The 18,702-nt window shown below is 47.8% G+C and overlaps 3 protein-coding genes across 5 annotated transcripts; all 3 read left to right on the forward strand.

Moving 5' to 3' along the window:
- Positions 1 to 251: 251 nt before the first annotated feature.
- RHBDL2 (rhomboid like 2) lies at positions 252 to 8,633 on the forward strand. Of its 3 annotated transcripts, none has more exons than XM_081922729.1 (8): positions 252 to 368; positions 772 to 1,008; positions 2,538 to 2,689; positions 3,791 to 3,903; positions 4,612 to 4,712; positions 5,515 to 5,575; positions 6,549 to 6,610; positions 8,256 to 8,633. In XM_081922729.1, exons 2-8 carry the CDS (start codon positions 793 to 795, stop codon positions 8,436 to 8,438), a joined length of 888 nt encoding a protein of 295 aa, XP_081778855.1. In that variant the 5' UTR covers positions 252 to 368; positions 772 to 792; the 3' UTR covers positions 8,439 to 8,633. The 3 variants fall into 3 exon arrangements, with proteins under 3 accessions (XP_081778855.1, XP_081778853.1, XP_081778854.1); XM_081922727.1 differs by lacking the exon at positions 252 to 368 and adding an exon at positions 396 to 556; XM_081922728.1 differs by lacking the exons at positions 252 to 368; positions 8,256 to 8,633 and adding an exon at positions 6,704 to 8,214 and having other exon boundaries at positions 591 to 1,008.
- A 4,842-nt stretch (positions 8,634 to 13,475) lies between these two features.
- Positions 13,476 to 15,872, forward strand: GJA9 (gap junction protein alpha 9; the record flags this gene model as incomplete). The annotated part of the gene is made up of 2 exons (XM_081921727.1): positions 13,476 to 13,776; positions 13,933 to 15,872. The coding sequence occupies exon 2, from the start codon at positions 14,541 to 14,543 to the stop codon at positions 15,870 to 15,872; it is 1,332 nt and encodes a 443-aa protein (XP_081777853.1). The 5' UTR covers positions 13,476 to 13,776; positions 13,933 to 14,540.
- A 274-nt stretch (positions 15,873 to 16,146) lies between these two features.
- Positions 16,147 to 17,976, forward strand: MYCBP (MYC binding protein). The gene is made up of 5 exons (XM_081922737.1): positions 16,147 to 16,300; positions 16,411 to 16,483; positions 16,754 to 16,802; positions 17,186 to 17,315; positions 17,888 to 17,976. Exons 1-5 carry the CDS (start codon positions 16,286 to 16,288, stop codon positions 17,930 to 17,932), a joined length of 312 nt encoding a protein of 103 aa, XP_081778863.1. The 5' UTR covers positions 16,147 to 16,285; the 3' UTR covers positions 17,933 to 17,976.
- Positions 17,977 to 18,702: the final 726 nt, after the last annotated feature.

An 18,702-nucleotide genomic window follows, 5' to 3' on the forward strand; every position in this document is an offset into this window, starting at 1 on the left:
AGGGACTCGAAGCAGCTTACAGATAAAGCAAGAAGTGCTTAAAACGGGCGGAGGGGCGGGGACAAGCCCAATCACAACAAAAATAGCAGGGCACCACCACCAGTCAGTTCTCCAAAGCTTGTCTTCACCTGCAGGCGGAAGGACTGCAAGGAGAAAACCTGTCTAACTTCCCTAGGGAGTGACTCGCAGACGCTCCCTTTCTGCCTGGCTGGGACCCCCTAGGGCGGAGCCCGCTTCTCCTGCCTGCCTTCGCTCCTCCTGGCCCCGATCGCGACTCCTCGGCTTCGAGGGCGGGCGAGCGCGGCTGCTTCCTCTCCGCCTTCGCGGCCCGCCCCTTCGTGCTGCTTCCGCGCCGCGCCCGACTCCAGGTGAGCGCTCCTCGGGGCCGCCGCCGGTGGTGGTGGACTGCTGCCCTACCCGCCTCCTCCGGAGACACCTTCCGTCCAGCCTCGGAGCGCCCTCTGGGGGATCCCGCCAGCCGCGCGCCCTTCCTTCGCGACGGCAGCGGCGGTGGGCGATCAGACAGCCACGCCCCGGGCTTCTGCGAGAGGAGGAGGTGACTGCTTCCGACGGGGTCCCCGCGCTCGCCGTTCCCGCAGCCTGGCGGCGCGCAGCTCCGTGCGCTCTGGCCACGGCGCGCTCTGCGAGCCCAGTGCCGATCCGTGATTTGGACGGGGCGGGCTTGGGGTTGGGCTGCGTAAGGCGAGGCTGCTGGCGGAGAGCCGGGGCTTCCCTGACGATACCCGCCTCCTCTTCTTCCTTGTTCGGCAGGAGCAGGCTGCGGCGGGCGCGATGGAGCTGGAGAGGCTGAACGCCGAGGAGGAGCGGGCAGCCCGGTCCCAGGAGGGCGAGGAGGAAGGTCGGAACCGTGCGGCCTGCCTGAGCTGCGACAGCCTCCACAACACGGTGTCCAAGTGGATGCTCCCGGAGGATTCCCGGGCCACCTATCTGGAGAGAGCCAACTGCATCCCGCCACCCATCTTCATCCTGGGCATCAGCGTGGCTGAGGTAAGGAGCTCTCCCAGGAAATGTTCAAAACTCTTCCTTGCTACGCTACCTCCGCCTAAGATCCCAACATAGTTTTCACAATTTAGGATGACAGACAGTGTAATAGTCCAGGATGCCCTCTTCCCTGTGCGTGTGACAGTTTGAACCTGTGGTCTCATTTGCCTTCATGAGTAAAGTGTTCCTGTTCAGTTACTTGGGGCTCCACCTAGCTGTCAATTTACAAAAAAAGCCTATGCCATGGTGCAGCCTTCATGGGATTATATGATTTCAGAATGCAAGGGTGGAATGGCTGAAATGAATTCTCTGCCTTGTCAGGAACCTTGCACTGGGAAAGCTAGTGTGTCAAGGAAAAGCAGTCCATCCTCCTCAGTAAAAATGATTCCTACCTTTCTGTATGCAGGGATTTTTACTTTCTTCCTATGTGCATATTTACATGCTCTTTTCTGAGCATATAAAGTTCATTTCAAGTTAAGTGTCAGTTAATTGACAATAGAAATGCTACTGGGAGTAAACATCTTGCTTTGCTGATCTTAGTTTACATGACTTCGGATGAATTGTGTGACCGTATTTAAACTAGAAATGGTCCAATGAGGGTCTGAAAAGACACATACCCATCCGAAAAGCTACTGCTGCTGAGGGATTGCAGGGTTCTTTCCAGTCTGCATCGGAAAGGAGCTTGGAAATCATGAGTGCCAGGGTTCCTCTGGTCCACAGAAAGTATTGTGTGTGTATAGAAAAGTTATATTGTCTAAGGCTGCTTAGCAAGGTTCCTTTGAAACACATACTCAGAGATTTCATAGGAGAACACTGGCAGCAGTTGCCTTATACCAAGTAATGATAGTCCCATCTAGCTCAGTAGTACCTACACTGACTGGCAGCAGTGGCTCTCCAAGGGTTCAGACGGGGAGTTTTTCCCCAGCCCTATCTGGGGATTGAACCAGGTTCCCTCTGCATGTGCAGCAAGTGCGCTGCCGCTGAGCCTGCCATAAAGGAAAACAAATATTGAGGCATGTGGTCCCGCAGTGCCACTAGTCTATGCAAATGTCTGGCTCCGTTAAGACAACATAGAACATTTATTCCAAATAATAATGAAACTCACAGGTGAAGAATACTTTTATTTTTATAAACATTTAATATTTGCAAAGGGAATATTTGCATGAGTTAACACTTCATTATCCCTTTGGAGCTGAGCTGGATGATTGGACTTTGGTCCTTACAGGCTGCGGTGCTTCATGGGTTACATTTTTTATTCTTTCTTTTCTTTCTTTTTGTTAGGTTTGCACTTTTATTTTATTTTTGTAACAAATCAATACAAATAATTAAAGAGGCAAAATAAATAAAGGAAGACTCCTCTATCCCTTTGCCCTTGGTGCAGACTTTCTGTGCTCCTAAACTTTCGGATGCACCAGGTTCTGGCGACTCTGAGATATGGGCGAGAGATAGGTGGCAGCAATAGCTGCTCTGCCCTTTCGTTGTTTCCCTGAGCCAGTCTGAGTCGACTGCAACTCTCTCTGTGTGTTTCTTTCTAGGTGGCCGTGTTCATTTATTATGCGGTTTCGAAGCCCCAGAGTCAGTGGCTCACCCTAGACTGGGAAAGCAACCAGAACAGTCCTTTCATTTACAGGCCTGACAAAAGGAAGGAAGCCTGGAGATTCTTGTCTTACATGCTGGTGCATGCTGGGTAAGCAGCCCATTGCATTGATTGATGGGAAGAAGACTTGGCCTGTTTAAAATAAAACAAAAATCCTGGTCTATGGGATCAATGCCTGGGTTAACTTTGGAAAGTGCAACGGAATCTAACAGGCTTTTAACCTCCTGGAGTTAAGAAATGATTCCCATCTCAAAGAATTTGGTTTGGAATGTGCATCCCAGACCTAATAAATAAAAAAATTAAAAATTATCCAGTAGCGCCTTAGAGACCATCTAAGTTTGTTCTGGGTACAGTGGTACCTCGGGTTACAGACGCTTCAGGTTACATACGATTCAGGTTACAGACTCCACTAACCCAGAAATATTAAGAACTTTGCTTCAGGATGAGAACAGAAATTGTGCTCCAGCGGCGCGGCGGCAGTGGGAGGCTCCATTAGCTAAAGTGGTGCTTCAGGTTAAGTACAGTTTCAGGTTAAGAACGGACCTCTGGAATGAATATAGTTCTAAAGAAGTGTATCTGAAGAAGTGTGCATGTACACGAAAGCTTATACCCAGAACAAACTTAGATGGTCTCTAAAAGATGGTCTTTTATTGTTTTATTTTGACTGTGTCAGACCAACACGGCTACCTACCTGAATCATCCCAGACTTGTTAAGCTATATGAGTGTCTCCCCCTCAATGAAGCTGGGATGAGTTATGGATTATTCTTCGGTGGTCACCCCCTTCTCCTAAAATGGTGATTCTCTGGCTAAGCCTCAAGACAGCAGTGCACCTTCTAAGATGTGATTAAGATTTTCAGTTTCGTGAGGCTTGGCCTTTAAAGCAGCACCCATTCAACCACAGCCATGTTGCCTCTCTGGCACAAGTGACTGAGTGGGTGACTTGTTGAGTGCCCCACAAAGAAGGGCAGCAGGGTCCTCAAAGTCTTTCCTTTGCTGGAGACCTTGTCTCAGTTTCCATCTGGATCTAAACCGCCTTATGGCCCAGGGCTAAGAGAGTAGTAAGCGGCCTGTGTGTGTCAGCACCTGTAGTTACTTAGCCTCCAGCACTTGAATGTAGATTTCGTTTCTGTCTTAATCAAGATAAACATAAGTGCTGATTCCTCTTCTCCCTGTGCTCTTTTCCTCTGCAGCATTGAACATATCTTAGGAAACCTCTTCCTGCAGCTTCTCTTGGGGATCCCCCTAGAACTGGTTCACAAAGGTCACAGAGTTGGGTTGGTCTATATTGCAGGAGTGCTTGCAGGTGAGTGGGAAGAGAAGAGATTGGAAAACAGGCAGCACAGTCATGCCTCTTTCTATGGGAAACTGCCAGACTTGAGTGTTGACACTTGTGAGCACAAGACAACAGGCATGAGGATGGGTGATGAGTCAAGGGGTGGCGTTTTGCAGGGTCACTGACTTTCAGGGGCATGTCCAGGTTTCTTGATGCTGAAGTGTGGACTGTCAGGGCAAGTGCTTGAAGGTAGCATTGCCATTATTACCGTATTGGCCTGAATATAAGCCTCACTTTTCCCCCAATTCCGACAGTGAAAAGTTAAAGTGCGGCTTAAATTTATAAAAAATTGGCTTTTACAATAGTGCTGCTGAAACAGACATACAGTAAAATGGAACAAAAAAATGTTTTCTTGCCAATTTGCGAACTTGAGACTGTTCATTTGCCATTTACAGGTGTGAGTGCCTGCGGAATTGTAGCAATTGAATAGCAATTTGTGATTTTAGCGATTGTACGGTAACTTTTGCGAGCTTGCAAGATCAAAGGCTTAAATTGGCTGGAGTTACAATTCTACCAACCGCAGCAATTTTCAGCCTATAGCCCAATTTTAAGGGAGCAGCTTATATTCGGGTATTGTCTTTTTTTCTCCCCCCCCCTAAGTTTTAAAGGTGTGGTTTATATTTGGGCCAATACAGTAATTAACCTGCCACAATCCTCTTTTCCCCACCATTGCTGCAGGTTCCTTGGCAAGCTCAGTCTGTGATCCTCTCCAGGGCCTGGTCGGAGCATCAGGAGGAGTCTATGCTCTCATAGGAGGATACTTCATGAATATTCTAGTGGTAAGGAGGTTGCTCAGGATTCAAGTGAAGTTGTTTGCAATTGGGGTTGGTATCAATAAAGATACAGTTACTCAAAGGTAGGCCATACCTGTATTGTTGTGGGTGCCTAATCCTAACTCTTTTTGCTCTATGGGGAAACAATTCTTTTAGGCACTTGTTCCACAAACCAAAGCCCTGTGAGGAACAGTTGAAAGAGTTGGACATGTATATACTGGAAAAGGGAGGATTAAGGAGAGCAGCTCTCAAAAAAATTGAAGGTCCATCAAGCAGAAGGTGGAGCAGACTCTCGTTCTCTTTTGCTCCATGAGGACGAGACTAGAACTTTGGGGGATAAAGATGGCAGGGGAGCAATCAGGAGAAATGCCTGAATGGTAACAGGTTGTCAACTGATGAAGAAGCTGTCCCAGGAGGTGATGGGCCATTTGTAGTTGCAGACCCTCCATTGCAGACTCTGCCCTGAGCAGAGGACTGGACTAAATCACCTTCAAAATCCCTTCCAATAATATGATTGTATGAAAATGTAAGATACCTCCAGAACCCATCTCTAAGACTCACCCAAATGTTTCAAAGATACAGGAGTCCCATACCTTCTCTCCCCTTTCTAAAATATGTGTTTTGGTGGTGGTGAGGTAACATCTGAATCATAGAAACATAGAGTTGGAAGAGACTCAAGGGTCATCTAGTTCAACTCCCTGCAATGCAGGAATCTCAGCTAAAGCTGCCATGGCAGATGGTCATCCAACAGCACCCTTAAGAGGTATGGGGTTGTTCAAAGGTTTCTTAATGTTTTTGTTCTTTACAGAACTTCCGAGAAATGATTCCGCTGTTTGGAGTTGTCAGATTACTCTTCATACTCAGCATAGGTATTTTTTAATGTGTCCCATTCTGATCTAATCTCTCTGTAAATCTGTAAGCCCATTTACTAAGCCAGCCTCCTTTTTCTGCCCCATGCTCACTTGAGCATACCTACAGTTCTTCTTTTATGTGGCAGCTTATTTACATAGCTCCTTATTTGTTTAATATCATACCTTTTATCCCGAAAAAGCAGAGTGTCTAACGGAAAACAATTTAATACAGTCATAAAATAATAGTAATAATTCAATGTTATCATCCACAGTTTGGAAGCAGAACAAAGTCTGGTGGACTGTTTTCTTTTCAAAGAAGGTGACCCTTGCTTAACTTGGTTGTAAAAATCATTTTAAGGCGTAGCAATTACGACTGAGCCATACAATTCAGGCTCTTCTTATATCTACAATGGTCTTCACCGCCACTACCAATTTCCAAAATTTGTCATTCATATATAAAAAGATTGCTCTTATGTGCTTCCTCACTTGTGATGCCATGATCACAAATTTATTCCCCCCCCCCCCGTCTTCTCTCATCCACCCCCACCCTTGCTGTGATAGCAAAGTATTTTTATGGCCTCCCAAATTTGTCCCTTTTAACTTCTTTATAAATTTAGTTTTAGATTTACTTTCAATGTCTGCTTCCATGGGTGATACTGTGATGCCAAAGGTTTGGAGTTTTTTACGCCCACAAATTTGGTTTTTTTAAAAAATACTCATTTACTTACCATTCCTAGGGGGTCCCTGCTGTGATTCTGTGAAGCCAAAAGTTTGTTGCGACCTTCCCAGACTCCCAAAATATGTCTTTTTATAATTTTTTTAAAAATGGTGATGCCCACTTCTACATTTTGGCCCTTAAGGACTTGACCCAGTGGGTCAATGTGGCCCTTGTGCTTAATTGTCCTGTCAGTGGTTCCCAGACACGGAGGCTGCTCAGAAGTGTTTGAGGCCTTGCCCAGTTTCCTTCTGACCACTTGTCTTGTTTTCCTAGTTGGAACTGATGTGGGATTTGCTTTGTACAGAAGATTTATTCCCGATAATTCTGCGCCTCAGGTAAGCGTGTTTTCTGCAGCAGAGTTTCATCGGGCTCTCTCAGCTTTCTGCTTTGGGAAACTAACTTGGCATTCTCTTATTTCCCTTCACCAGATGCTCCTCCTTCCTTCAAGGGCTGAATCCTTCTGCTCTTCATGCTGTTGGCCTTTGGGACTGTATGATTTACCTGCGGCCTTCTTGCTCTCTCTTTTTCCTCTCTGGCACCTTACGCAGGCTTAGAATGAAGAAAGGCCTGTTCTGCGGGTCCAGCTCAGTGGCTGCCTTGGAGCTTCAAATAACACTGGAAGGAAGCTGAGGGGCACTTTGCATGCTGCAGGTTGCAGAGGAAAGTGGGTGGGCGAGGAAGCCTGAAGAGAAGTGGCTGCATGTGGAAAGACAGTCCATGTACGGTTCCTACATGAAGATAGGGCCGAATGCTCTGTGGGAAGGGACGATTGGTCTTGAGTCAGCCTGGCAATGCGTTGGAAGGAAATCAGCATGTTCTCTTGGTCCATGCAGAGCAGAAAGGGGGTCCCCAATTGTAGGGGGGTGGTTTCTGTAGCTGGAGTCAGACAAGCTGCCTAGGAAGGGAGACCTGGCTTCCAGCAGCAACCAAGACAACGAAAAGCAGTTTCTACTAGGGGGTGAGGGTGGGGCATGTGTGGCTCACTCTGAGGTGGGTGCTTCCCTCTAGCATTTGTTGTGGGGTACTCCTGCCCCACGCTTGCCGGCTTCATCTGGTTCCCCATTTTTGTGGGTTCCCTGGGAGGAATTCAATACCCCCTTGAAGTGATGGACATGAGGCAGGAGTTGATAATGCAGGTGAGCTGCATGCGAGCTGCTGACCAGCCCTGTGGAGCCTCCTTTTATTGAAACAAATATGCAAACCAGGCAGATACATTTTGGGCTGTGACCTTTACACATCTTCCAGTCCCGAGATCATGGGGCGGTACAAAGTTATTTTGGCACCTGTTTCCACCGCGTCATTTTCCCCTTGCACAGTGTATGATGAAGGAGACAAAAGGTCTCAGAGACAAAGGTTATAGACAGGACACCGCAGACTACTGAGACCGCAAAAGGTTAGACAGAGGCAACGATGTTCAGACAGCCATGGCTTTGTCTGTGAGGGGGGGGTGCGCCGCACCCCAAGGTCACGCGTGCAGGCAGGCTGAGGCTGCCTGCAGGTGGGAAGTGTGCTCCTTCCGGACCCCACTCCCCACTCCGCGATCATCCCTACACCCCCTGTTGTATCAGTGCAAACATTTCTCCTTGCCAGGTGGGACGGTCCCCCCATGATGTCTTGGGAGTTCTCCCAATCCTCCAGATTGGATTTGGAGAAGGGGGAAGAGAAGGTGGGAGCCCTATTACACTGGATAACGTGCTGGGTTAACCCCTTGTTTTTCCTGCCTGCTGCACGTTGGCAGGGTTATTAGAGCTCTTGGAAGCTCTTCTTGCAAAGTCCTTGACTTGGGCCATTGTTCCTGCTTGCAGCCCCCGCCTTCCACAGTACAGACTGCACTGAAGTCCTTCTGGACACTTGCTGGCAATTCTGCTCTGACTTTCCCTTGCGCTATACTCGCAGCCTCTGTCATGACCGCTGCTTGATCCTCCATCCTAAAGTGGAACACCTGCTAAGTGTCTCTCTGTGTTTGTTTTTCCTCTTAAGGTTTCCTTTGTGGCCCACATTGCCGGAGGTCTTGCTGGGATGTCAATAGGCTATGTTATATTCAGCTGTTTTGATAAGAATTTCATTAAAGATCCTCGATTCTGGGTCTGCATAGTTGCTTACTTGGCATTTGTAGTGTTTGCTGTATTGTTCAATGTGTTTTTTTCACCAGCAAACCAATAGAACATCTGACAATGTTTATGCAAAAAGGACAATATGAAGTGATTTTCTTTTCTATGGGTGATATTTCATTGCAACAGTGGTTTTTGTTGGTTTTTTTTTTTTAATCACTATCTTGCCAAAGTCAAATGTTGCACTTCAGTGCTCTGAAAATATATTTTTTTGTATTTTAATATTAAACTGCAAGCATTTTCATTACTTCTTATGTTTGGAATTATTTTGCTGTGCCATAGCATATGCACAATATGTTGGTATTTCATTCATATATGAGCTTGTTGATCTCTACACACAAATGCTCCTGCATGTGATCATGTCTTTCCTCGAGATCAAAGAGATCAGTTTTGCCTGATTCTGTCCAGATAGTCTGCCATGTTCTGACTACAGTTACAAGAGAAATAAAAATTTTGAGGGAAGGCAGTGGGGTGGGGATGAAGCAGATTTTTTTAGACCCATTTCAGTTTGGCTTTAGGCCTGCAACAGCTCCTGTTGCTCTCATTGGTTATTGAGAAAGGGGTAGGTGAGTTTTTCCCTGTGGATTCTTTCCAGCCTTTCAGTGGTTTTCTATACCATTGACCGCAGTATCCTCCTAAAACAACTCTGTTGGGTGGGGTTGCACTGTTATTAAGGTTCCCACTAGAGAACAGCACTAGAGAACAACAAAATTCCCTTTCTTCACAACTGTTAATGTTACAGAATCTCTGATGTTGAATGAGGAAAGTCCCGGCCTTCAAATTATTCTAATAACTTGCCAAAACATCCCAGCAACAGGAGAGGTGTCCTGTTCTTCGTTCTGGTTCAGTTGTTGTCCCTAAGTAGCAGGAGATTACAGATGACAAGTAGCTGGGGTCTTGAGTTAACTGAACCAATGTCAAGATTAATCCACTGGCTTTTACACTGTGTGTCCGTTGCAATGTTTAGACAGCCAGTTTAATATAAAAACACTGCAAGATAAGCCAACTTTAGGTAAGAAAAGCTTTTTTGCTGTTGGATCTTGCAACTAAGGAATAAGCTAGGCTCTTTTAACCAGGCTTTCTTTGTGAATTGAAGGCACAAAATGGTAAACTTTGGAACATTTTGCTAACTCCTTGTGCATAAGTTGGTGCAGATTTAGGAAGAAAACTGGGTGTGTTACAAAATGCATTCTGGAAGATTGGTTGTTTGCAGGAATAGCCTCAGTGGTTGTGGCACTGCCTTTTCATGTGGGGAATGGATATGATAATTACAAGTTGTCCGTCAGGGGGTCCTGGCCAGAGCAAGGATAAATGACTCATGTCCTTTTATAGAGTCAGGAGGGAAAGGGCAGCAGACTCTAAGCAAACAGGGTTCCTGCAGGGCTATTCAGAAGGCACTTGAGGACTTTGGGAGTAACCCCTTTACCCAAGCCAGCCATTTTTATGCAGCAACTATCCTGAGGTTCTTTTTAAAATGCATTCAGCTCTGTCTCCTGAGCTGTTCTTGGCCAGTAAGGTTAATCTCAGGCTGGAGGTATTGGGGATTGAACCTGGGCCTTCTGCATACCCCCGAGCTATGACTGTCCCTCACCGTACCTCAAAAAGTGGTTCCTGACTCTCTGCAAACACAGATACTAAAACAGGGAACATCTGCTTCCTGCAATAACAAGGAGAGGCCAGATCCAGTAGAATTATTCAGCAAACATAATAGAAGTAGGTAATTCAAGGAATAGGGTGGGGGAAGAGAGTCATTCAATGGACCAACTTCAGTTACTGAAGCTGCATTTAAAAAACGGGAGAAATCAGCTGCTGAAAGGCCTGTGGTGAAGGAGAGGCTGGCACAGATGATTTGACTGCGCTGGGGCCTCGTTTCATTTAACTATGAAATCGGACGTGACCGATTGATTGCTACCCAGTGCCAGAACATGATATTGATCCGCTGCTGGGAGCTCTCTCCATCTGGTTGTTTGCTTGTCCTCTGCAATATGTTCCTTAAATTGTGCAAATAAATAAGGCGGGAGGAAATACAGGTGCTCATGGCTTGCTAGTAATTGGAAACCAGCTAATTATTTTTGTATGCCATTATTGTGTGTGTGCCTAATTCTGATCGCCCAGGACTGTTCAATACCAGTGAAAAGAAGCAAGCTAACAAACTGATTTAAATATTGGCAATGTGTTTAGTTATTGTTCTCTTCCAGAAAGCAACAGCCTTCTTGCTTGCACTTTGGGCCCTGCCCATTTAGAAGCTGCATAGATGCATATTGCTTGCCTCCTGTTTCAAAGAAAAGAATGCACAGGCTCCAAGGAGAGAGGACTCCAGAGGGTGAAAGAAAATACACTGGCTTAGTTATCTGCTATGTGAAGAAACGAGCAATAAATGGTGGGCTAAGTCTGCCAAGCTAGCCTAGCCTTGTACAGTATAGGAGCCTACCCTCTGAGGAGGCTGCCATGGTGTCTCATGGGACTAAGCCCTTAACTCTATTGGCATGCTCTAAACCAGGCATCCCCAAACTTGGCCTACCCTCTGAGGAGGCTGCCATGGTGTCTCATGGGACTAAGCCCTTAACTCTATTGGCATGCTCTAAACCAGGCATCCCCAAACTTGGCCTACAGCTGTTTTGCGGCTACAACTCCCATCATCCCTAGCTAACAGGACCAGTGGTCAGGGATGATGGGAATTGTAGTCCCAAAACAGCTGGAGGGATGATGCCTGCTCTAAACAAAGTAAACTATTGGCAAGAACCCATTTCACTGAAGGCAAACCTTGCATAAGAACCAGGCAGGCTAGCCCACCTGAGATCCAAACCCCCCCCACTCCTTTGGTCCCAGAGTTTTCTGCTGTAAATTGAACATCAATTTCACAACATCAATTGGTACTTCAATTAATTACCCTATTAATCAATAATCACTCCCAATTAAAACAAATGGGGTTTGTTGTTCCTTTCAGGTGATGGGCCTTCTGTGGAAGGTGAGTGGAGTACCTGATGGAGGCAGCCAAGGACAAATCAGCCAGCAGCTGATCTGACTTTGCAGGCTACTCCTTGCTGTGCCTGCTGTGATGCAGCAAACACAACCTGTTCCCAGAGGCTGCAGGCAGGGCATAGGTGTATGTGTGTTTGAGACTGCATTTTATTCCCAGGTAACTTTGTGGGAACCTGCCTGGAAAGAAACAGAGACAGCATAATTTCCCTTCCTTTCCAGGGGCTTAGGGTAACACAGCTGCAGGCTTACAGCAGTATGGTTTGCCTTTTGGGCCTGGAACAAAGTTTTCTCCAACCTCCAATGCTCAGATCTTCTGAGAACTGGAAGGATTTGAAGCATGTGGAGGTTTATAGACACTTTAAAGCACTATAGAAACATTATTATTCTACATTGTCCCTCGAAGTGCAGACTGCCTGGATGGCTAGGAGTGCTGGTTCCCATCTACAGCTGGTTCACCAGCTATGGCTCCTTTCGGACAGAGATGACTTCGCCACAATACTCCATGCTCTGGTTACTTCCAGATTGGATTATTGTAATGTATGGCTGCCCTTGAAGACAACTAGGAAACTTCAACTGGTCCAAAAGGGCTGCCAGTTCATTTTTGGGCTCAATTGAAGATGCTCACACTACTTATGTATTTCATAAAATTTATATACTGTTTGATTGCAAAAACAACCAACAACAAAAAACCCTGAAAGCAGTTTACAACAAAACTATGAAATTATCAGTAAAAGCAGTTACAGATAGGTAGTCGTGTTGGTCTGCCATAGTCAAAACAAAAAAAAATTCCTTCCAGTAGCACCTTAAAGACCAACTAAGTTAGTTCTTGGTATGAGCTTTCGTGTGCATGCACACTTCAGATACCAGTTCAACTATTTAAAGATTCAAAAAACCTTGATGAGTCCAAGATGCACCCCCACCTTGTTATTTGGAGAAGATAACATTTGAAACTGGTCTCCTTGGCCCACATTTGGTCCTGCCAGAATATCTTCCTCTCTATATACCATTCCAGCCATCATTATTCAACAGCTTTTGCTGCAGGGCACAGGGAAACTTTTTTCCTACAGCAAAGGCAACATGAACTCTGCAGAGCCTCAATGCGAACATCTCTTTCCCCTGCCCACTTTCCACCCTGTGACAAAATGCAGGCTCCACCCCATGGTTTCAGTGCCTGCCAGCTGTTTCCCGCCTCTTGTTTTGTTCACCATCTCATGTGATGAAGAGTTCCAGAGAGCTCAATAGGATCGCACACAATTCTGTGACATGCTGGTTGGCCTAATATATGGCCTTAACGTGGATTATGGGTTTCTTGCTACCTGTTTCTGGATATGGAATAAAAAGAAGAGCCATGGCTCACACCAACCTTGGTACCAATAAGGTGGTAAGAGATGCAGCCTGCCAGCCTGTTATCCAGAACTGGGAGTGGAGGTCAGTTATTTGAACATAGCCTGGATTATTATTTCCTTTTGCCTATGGCAATTGTGATGGACCAGAAAATCCAAGAAGAAAAATAAACTGCACAAAGGCACAAGGGTTGATCTCTTCAATTCTGGGGTTTTTGCTTTTACAGCTTGATTATCATTTTGCTTCTAATGAAATTTTGAAAAGCAACTGCGGCTGCAAAGGGCTGATTGATTTATGTCCTCGCGTTCCATTTTTTCCCATGAAGGAAAAAAACCCAGTGCTGTTTTGTAATGCCTATGGAATATACAGAAGGTGAACTAGTTGCAAGAATCCACTGGGCTTTCAGAATTTGTTTTCAGCTGAAAAGGTATGTGCACTACTAAAATAGTGAAACAAAATACAAGAAGCCATCAGCTTCTTCCAGGGAGCAAAGCTTGCAAAATCTGAAAATTTGAATTGTGGTCAAGATGCAAATTAATTTATAGTGCATTATATGCAACCATCTCTTGCAAATGACTGGAGATATTGGTAGAGACTCATGTACTTTTTGTACAAGTAGAGATGTCTTTCAATCTTTGTTAGAAAGTTGGAGGCTCAATATGGGGGAAATATTAAAGTATTCTACTTTTCAAAATGGAATTTTAAGTCTTCACGGTTCTCCCAATGGAGGGATATAGAAAGCATCCTCAAAGATCAGTACAGTGGTGCCTTGGGTTAAGTACTTAATTCGTTCCGGAGGTCTGTTCTTAACCTGAAACTGTTCTTAACCTGAAGCACCACTTTAGCCAATGGGGCCTCCTGCCTGCCGCCGCGCCGCCGGAGCATGATTTCTGTTCTTATCCTGAAGCAAAGTTCTTTACCTGAAGCACTATTTCTGGGTTAGCAGCATCTGTAACCTGAAGCGTATGTAACCTGAAGCATATGTTACCCGAGGTACCACTGTATTGGGACCAGCGTTTTTTAACTTGCTCCTAAATCACCTGGTGTTAAAGATGAACAGTGAGGTAGCAAAGTTTGTTGATGATACCCAATTATTCAGAGTGGTTAGAAAAAATAATGGATGTAAAGAAGCTCCAAAATAATTTTTCCAAACTGGGTGAATGGGCAGTAAAATGGCAAATGAAATTCAATGTAAACAAATGTAAAGTGATACACACTAGGGCAAAAAATTCCTAACTGCACATATGCCTGTGGGCTCTGAACTGGCAGGGACTAACCAGGAACAAAGCCCTGAAGTCGTAGTCAATTAAAAAGATGTTGACTCAGTGTGCAGCAGCAGCGAAAAATATAAATTTCATGTTTGGAATCATTAGGAAAGAATTGAAAATAAATTATCCATATCATGTTGTAATGCAAATCTGTGGTGCAAACACACTTGAAATACTGTGTACAGTTCTGGTTGCTCATCTCAAAATGGATTTTATAGAGTTGGAAAGAGGCAACCAAAATTATTAAGGGGATCATTGCAACATTTGGGCCTTTTTCATTTTTAAAGAAAAGGCAAGTAAGAAGAGACATTATAGTGGCATATAAAAATATGCATGGTATAAGAAAATGGATGGGTATATGTTTTTAACCCTTTTATAGACCCTATTTATTTAGAGCTGACTGGAGTATCAAGCATTCAGAGTAGACGGAAGAGGTTCATCTGGAGTTGGTTGACAAGGGACAACTTTGCCTTTGCATTTTCAACATGTGCCCACCAAACACGGCCATTTTCCATTTCTTCTTCTGCTCTGGCTTCTAGGGTCAGAATGGCAGCATAGCCATGGGAGACTGGAATTTCCTGGGTGGGATTTTGGAGGAAGTCCACATCCACTCTACCACGATTGGCAAGATCTGGCTGACCATCCTCTTCATCTTCCGGATGCTGGTCCTTGGCGTGGCGGCCGAAGACGTGTGGGACGACGAGCAAGCAGACTTCATTTGTAACACGGAGCAGCCCGGCTGCAGGAACGTCTGCTACGACCAGGCCTTTCCCATCTCCCTCATCAGGTACTGGGTCCTGCAGGTGATCTTTGTCTCTTCGCCCTCCTTGGTCTACATGGGCCACGCCTTGTACAGGCTGAGGACCCTGGAGAAGGAGCGGCAGAAGAAGAAGGCCCAGGTGAGGGCTGAGCTGGAGGCGACAGCCCCAGAGAAGGCGGAGGATCGGCGGAGACTGGAGAAGGAGCTGCGGCAGCTGGAGCAGAAGCGTCTGAGCAAAGCGCCCTTGAGGGGCTCCCTGATGTGCACTTACCTGGCCCATATCCTGATGCGCTCTGCCCTGGAGGTGGCCTTCATGATGGGCCAGTACCTGCTCTACGGCTTCCAGCTGGAGCCGCTCTACCAGTGCCGCCGGCCGCCGTGCCCCAACGTGGTCGACTGCTTCGTCTCCCGGCCCACCGAGAAGACCGTCTTCCTGCTCTTCATGCAAGCCATCGCCGTCGTGTCGCTCGCCCTCAACGGCCTGGAAGTCGCCCACCTGGCCTGCAAGCGCTGCCGGGCCGGCTCCTGCGGCGCTTCGCCCTCGGCCCTCGGCGGCAGCCCGCGCTCCGCCCTGCTGGGCCAGCAGCCAAACCCCCCGCCCTGGGGACCCCGCCCGGACGACCGCCTCGCGCAGGGCCCACCTCCTGCCGCCGACGAAGCCCACCCGCCGCCCGGCCCTCGCAGCCCGACGCGGAGCAGCAGCAGCAGCGGCAGCACCAAGGAGAGCGGCCCCGGTGCCGCCGCAGCCCAGGCGACGGCCGGCTCCTCTTCCTCGTCCCGCTCGCCGCCGCCCCCCAACGGTGCCCGGCGCGGCTCCTGCAGCGGCGGCGACTCGGGCAGCGCCGTCTCCTCGGCCACGGCGGCGCCGAGCACGGCCGGCTCCCCGCCCTCCAGCACCGGCAGCGAGCGGGGACAGCAGAGCCCCCAGGAAGGGAGCTTCCAGCCCGGCCCCGGCCGGACTCGCGCCGCCGCCGAGGGGAGCCAGCCGGGAGGCTCGGCTTCCTGCAAGGGCGGCGGCGGCAGGGCGAGGAGGAGCGGCAGGAGCGGCGGCCCAGGACTCCCCCCGCCCCGGAAGGAGGCCTCGGCCGGCGCGGGCAGCCACAGGCGGGCGCCCACGGACCTCCGCGTCTGAGCGCTGCTCCTGGAGGGCGGGGCCGCCTTGGGGCCTTCGTCTTCCCCCTACAGGGAGGGGCGGGATATGCGGGGAGAGGCAGCACAGCCATAGAGGTAGGAAAAAATAGAGTGCCCTCTTGCTCTTTTCCTCCCCTGTTGCTTCTGCGGGGAGAGGGGAGCTCCTCGGCCGCGTTCGACCCTCGCCTCCACACACCCTTTTTCTCCCGTGGCGGGCGCCGCCTCCAGGACAACGTGCGAGAAGGGTGCCGCGGAGCCACAGTGAACGTGGAGCGTGTATGTCTACCCGTCTAAGTCTATGGTGGCGTCGGCAAGAGGAACGCCGGTCTCCATGGCGACGCGCGGACGCCGCGTCGCTTACAAAGGGTGCGAAGCGCAGGCGCAGTCTGACTTCCGGCTCAGGCGGCGGACCCCATGGCGAATTACAAGGTGGGGAGCCCGCGGAGGGGGAAGGAGGGAGGGAGAGATGGAAGGAGGGGCGGGCGGGGGAGCGCGGGAGCCCCCTCGAACCCCTGACTCCCCCATTCGCTCCCTTACAGCCCGCCGACTCCAAGAGGGAGCAGTTCCGCCGCTACCTGGAAAAGTCCGGCGTCATGGACAGCCTCACCAAAGGTAAGCCGGGCAGGAGGAGACGAAGAGGAGGAGTGCAGGGACGGAGCTCAGTAGGCAGAGCGCCTGCCTGGCATGCAGAAGGTCCCAGCTCCAGTCTTGCCCGAAACGCTGGAGAGCTGCCACTGCCAGTCTGTGCTGACTATGCTGTGCTAGACGGACGAGTGGTCTAGCTCAGTATAAGGCAGCTGTTGCCTATGTTCCCAGGGGGCAGAGAGAGCCACTCAGCCTCCTCTCTCCTTTCCTCCCTCTCTCTCTTTTCTCCTCCCGCAGTCCTGGTGGCCTTATACGAAGAACCAGAGAAACCCAGCTGTGCCTTGGAGTATCCTTCACTTGCCAGGCCTACTTGATGGGGATGAGAATAATGGGGGGAGAGGGGAGCCCTGCCGAGCTAGGGAAATGGATTCCCACAGTAGCTGAGTACAGCCCTGAGTCCCTGGTTCGCCTATAGGATAAAGTGCTGTGGCCCCAATTACGAGGCTCACTAAAGGGCTCCTTTCAGCTCAGCATGACTCACTATTTTCAGGAGTAAACCTGACTTTGGTGGGCTGTAATCCTAAAAACGAAAGTAGATGTGCCGACAGATGGCAGCACCTGAGTTAACTGGCATAGTTTAAAGTTTGGTGAGTAGCTCAGCCTGCAGTTCACCAGTTGCACAGTGAGGTATCATCCAAGCAAGCAAATAACTTAACTTTTGGTTAAAAGCTTTATGAAACATCACTTAGGAGCTACTGCTCCAGAAAACCCTGAAGTGGAAGCCCTTCGCTTGGAAGTGGCAGAGATGAAAGAGAAGTATGAAGCCATGTTGGAAGAAAATAAGAAACTAAAAGCAAAGGTAAAGTGTTCAGTGTTTGTGGAGTGCAAAGCTCATCCAGGCAGTTTCCTGCTGCTGACCCAGGGCCACCTCACCCATGAGGCAAGGTGAAGTGACCACCTCAGGCAACAGGATCCACAGGGGCAGATCCAGCCTCCAGGGAATGCATTGTTTGCTGCTGCCGCCACCACCATCATTGTGTGAGAGCATTAACAGCTGCTCCATGCTCCTTGGAGGCTGGATCTACTGTTTTACTGGCAGCCCTCCCCAGTGCCACCTCTGCAGCAGCTTCTTGGCAAATAAGAGGTGCTTCTGGTCTCCTTCCACCCTTGTTCCCAATGTACATCTTTATTGTCCCCTTATTCATAATGTAATCTTTATTGTCTTGTTGAGGTTCTAGCAACTAACGCATAAGTCAATCAGATCTATACTTTTAAAACCACAATTTCTTTATAAAGGTAGCTTAGTAACTTGTTTGGCAAGCGAACCAAAGTTCTATTATGCACTGCTAATGTATTCACACTAACAAGAGCATACTTTTTTTGACACAACAAAAATGATCTGAGACTTAATCAGGGTTTTTCTCTTTGCAGCTCGCTCAGTATGAACCACCTCAAGAAGAGAAGCGTGGGGAATAAAACCCTTTTGTATTACTTGAATAAAAGACCCTGAAGCACACAAATCTAGTGTTCCTGACTCTTTCAGTAATAAGTCTTCTTCATATGCTTTTGTAAACATGGTGACTATTATCTTTCAATACCTTGTCTTGAAAAAATAGAAAACATTAAATAGAAAAGCACTGTTTAAAATGGATCGATTGTACAGCAGGGCAATTTTTCTATTTTTTTCGTTGGAGGGCTGAAAGATTTTATGAAAGACAAATAAGGGCACAGACATTGGTGTGGCGAGTCATAGAACAGTCGGGTTGGAAGAGACCCTGAGGGTCATCTAGTCCAACCCCCTGCAATGCAGGAATCTCAACAAACAACCATGACAAATAGTCATCCAACCTCTGTGGACTTGAATGCCACTTAATATTCCTAGGGGGAAGCTAACTTCCCTTAGAACAAAACAAAAAAAAATCCTTCCAGTAGCACCTTAAAGACCAACTAAGTTAGTTCTTGGTATGAGCTTTCGTGTGCATGCACACTTCTTCAGATACCAAGTGTGCATGCACACGAAAGCTCATACCAAGAACTAACTTAGTTGGTCTTTAAGGTGCTACTGGAAGGAATTTTTTTTGTTTTGACTATGGCAGACCAACACGGCTACCTATCTGTTCCCTTAGAACAGTTGCAGCCAACCCAAGATCCTTCTGCAGTTCCCAACTAAGAGTGTTTAGAATTGTAACCTTAATTCTTTTTGGCCAGTGAAAGAATCAACATGTAGTAATTGTAGCCCAGTGCAA

Source organism: Podarcis melisellensis (assembly GCF_964234715.1).
Source record: "Podarcis melisellensis genome assembly, chromosome: 8".
NCBI lineage: Eukaryota > Metazoa > Chordata > Lepidosauria > Squamata > Lacertidae > Podarcis > Podarcis melisellensis.

Excerpts from the sequence above, each read along its gene's own strand:
- RHBDL2 (XM_081922729.1), top strand. The coding sequence starts at position 793 with ATGGAGCTGGAGAGGCTGAACGCCGAGGAGGAGCGGGCAGCCCGGTCC. Across the intron at positions 1,009-2,537 it reads TGGGCATCAGCGTGGCTGAG|GTGGCCGTGTTCATTTATTA; the intron begins GTAAGGAGCTCT and ends GTTTCTTTCTAG. Across the intron at positions 3,904-4,611 it reads TATTGCAGGAGTGCTTGCAG|GTTCCTTGGCAAGCTCAGTC; the intron begins GTGAGTGGGAAG and ends CCATTGCTGCAG.
- MYCBP (XM_081922737.1), top strand. Across the intron at positions 16,803-17,185 it reads AAACCCAGCTGTGCCTTGGA|CTTTATGAAACATCACTTAG; the intron begins GTATCCTTCACT and ends TTTGGTTAAAAG. Across the intron at positions 17,316-17,887 it reads ATAAGAAACTAAAAGCAAAG|CTCGCTCAGTATGAACCACC; the intron begins GTAAAGTGTTCA and ends TTCTCTTTGCAG.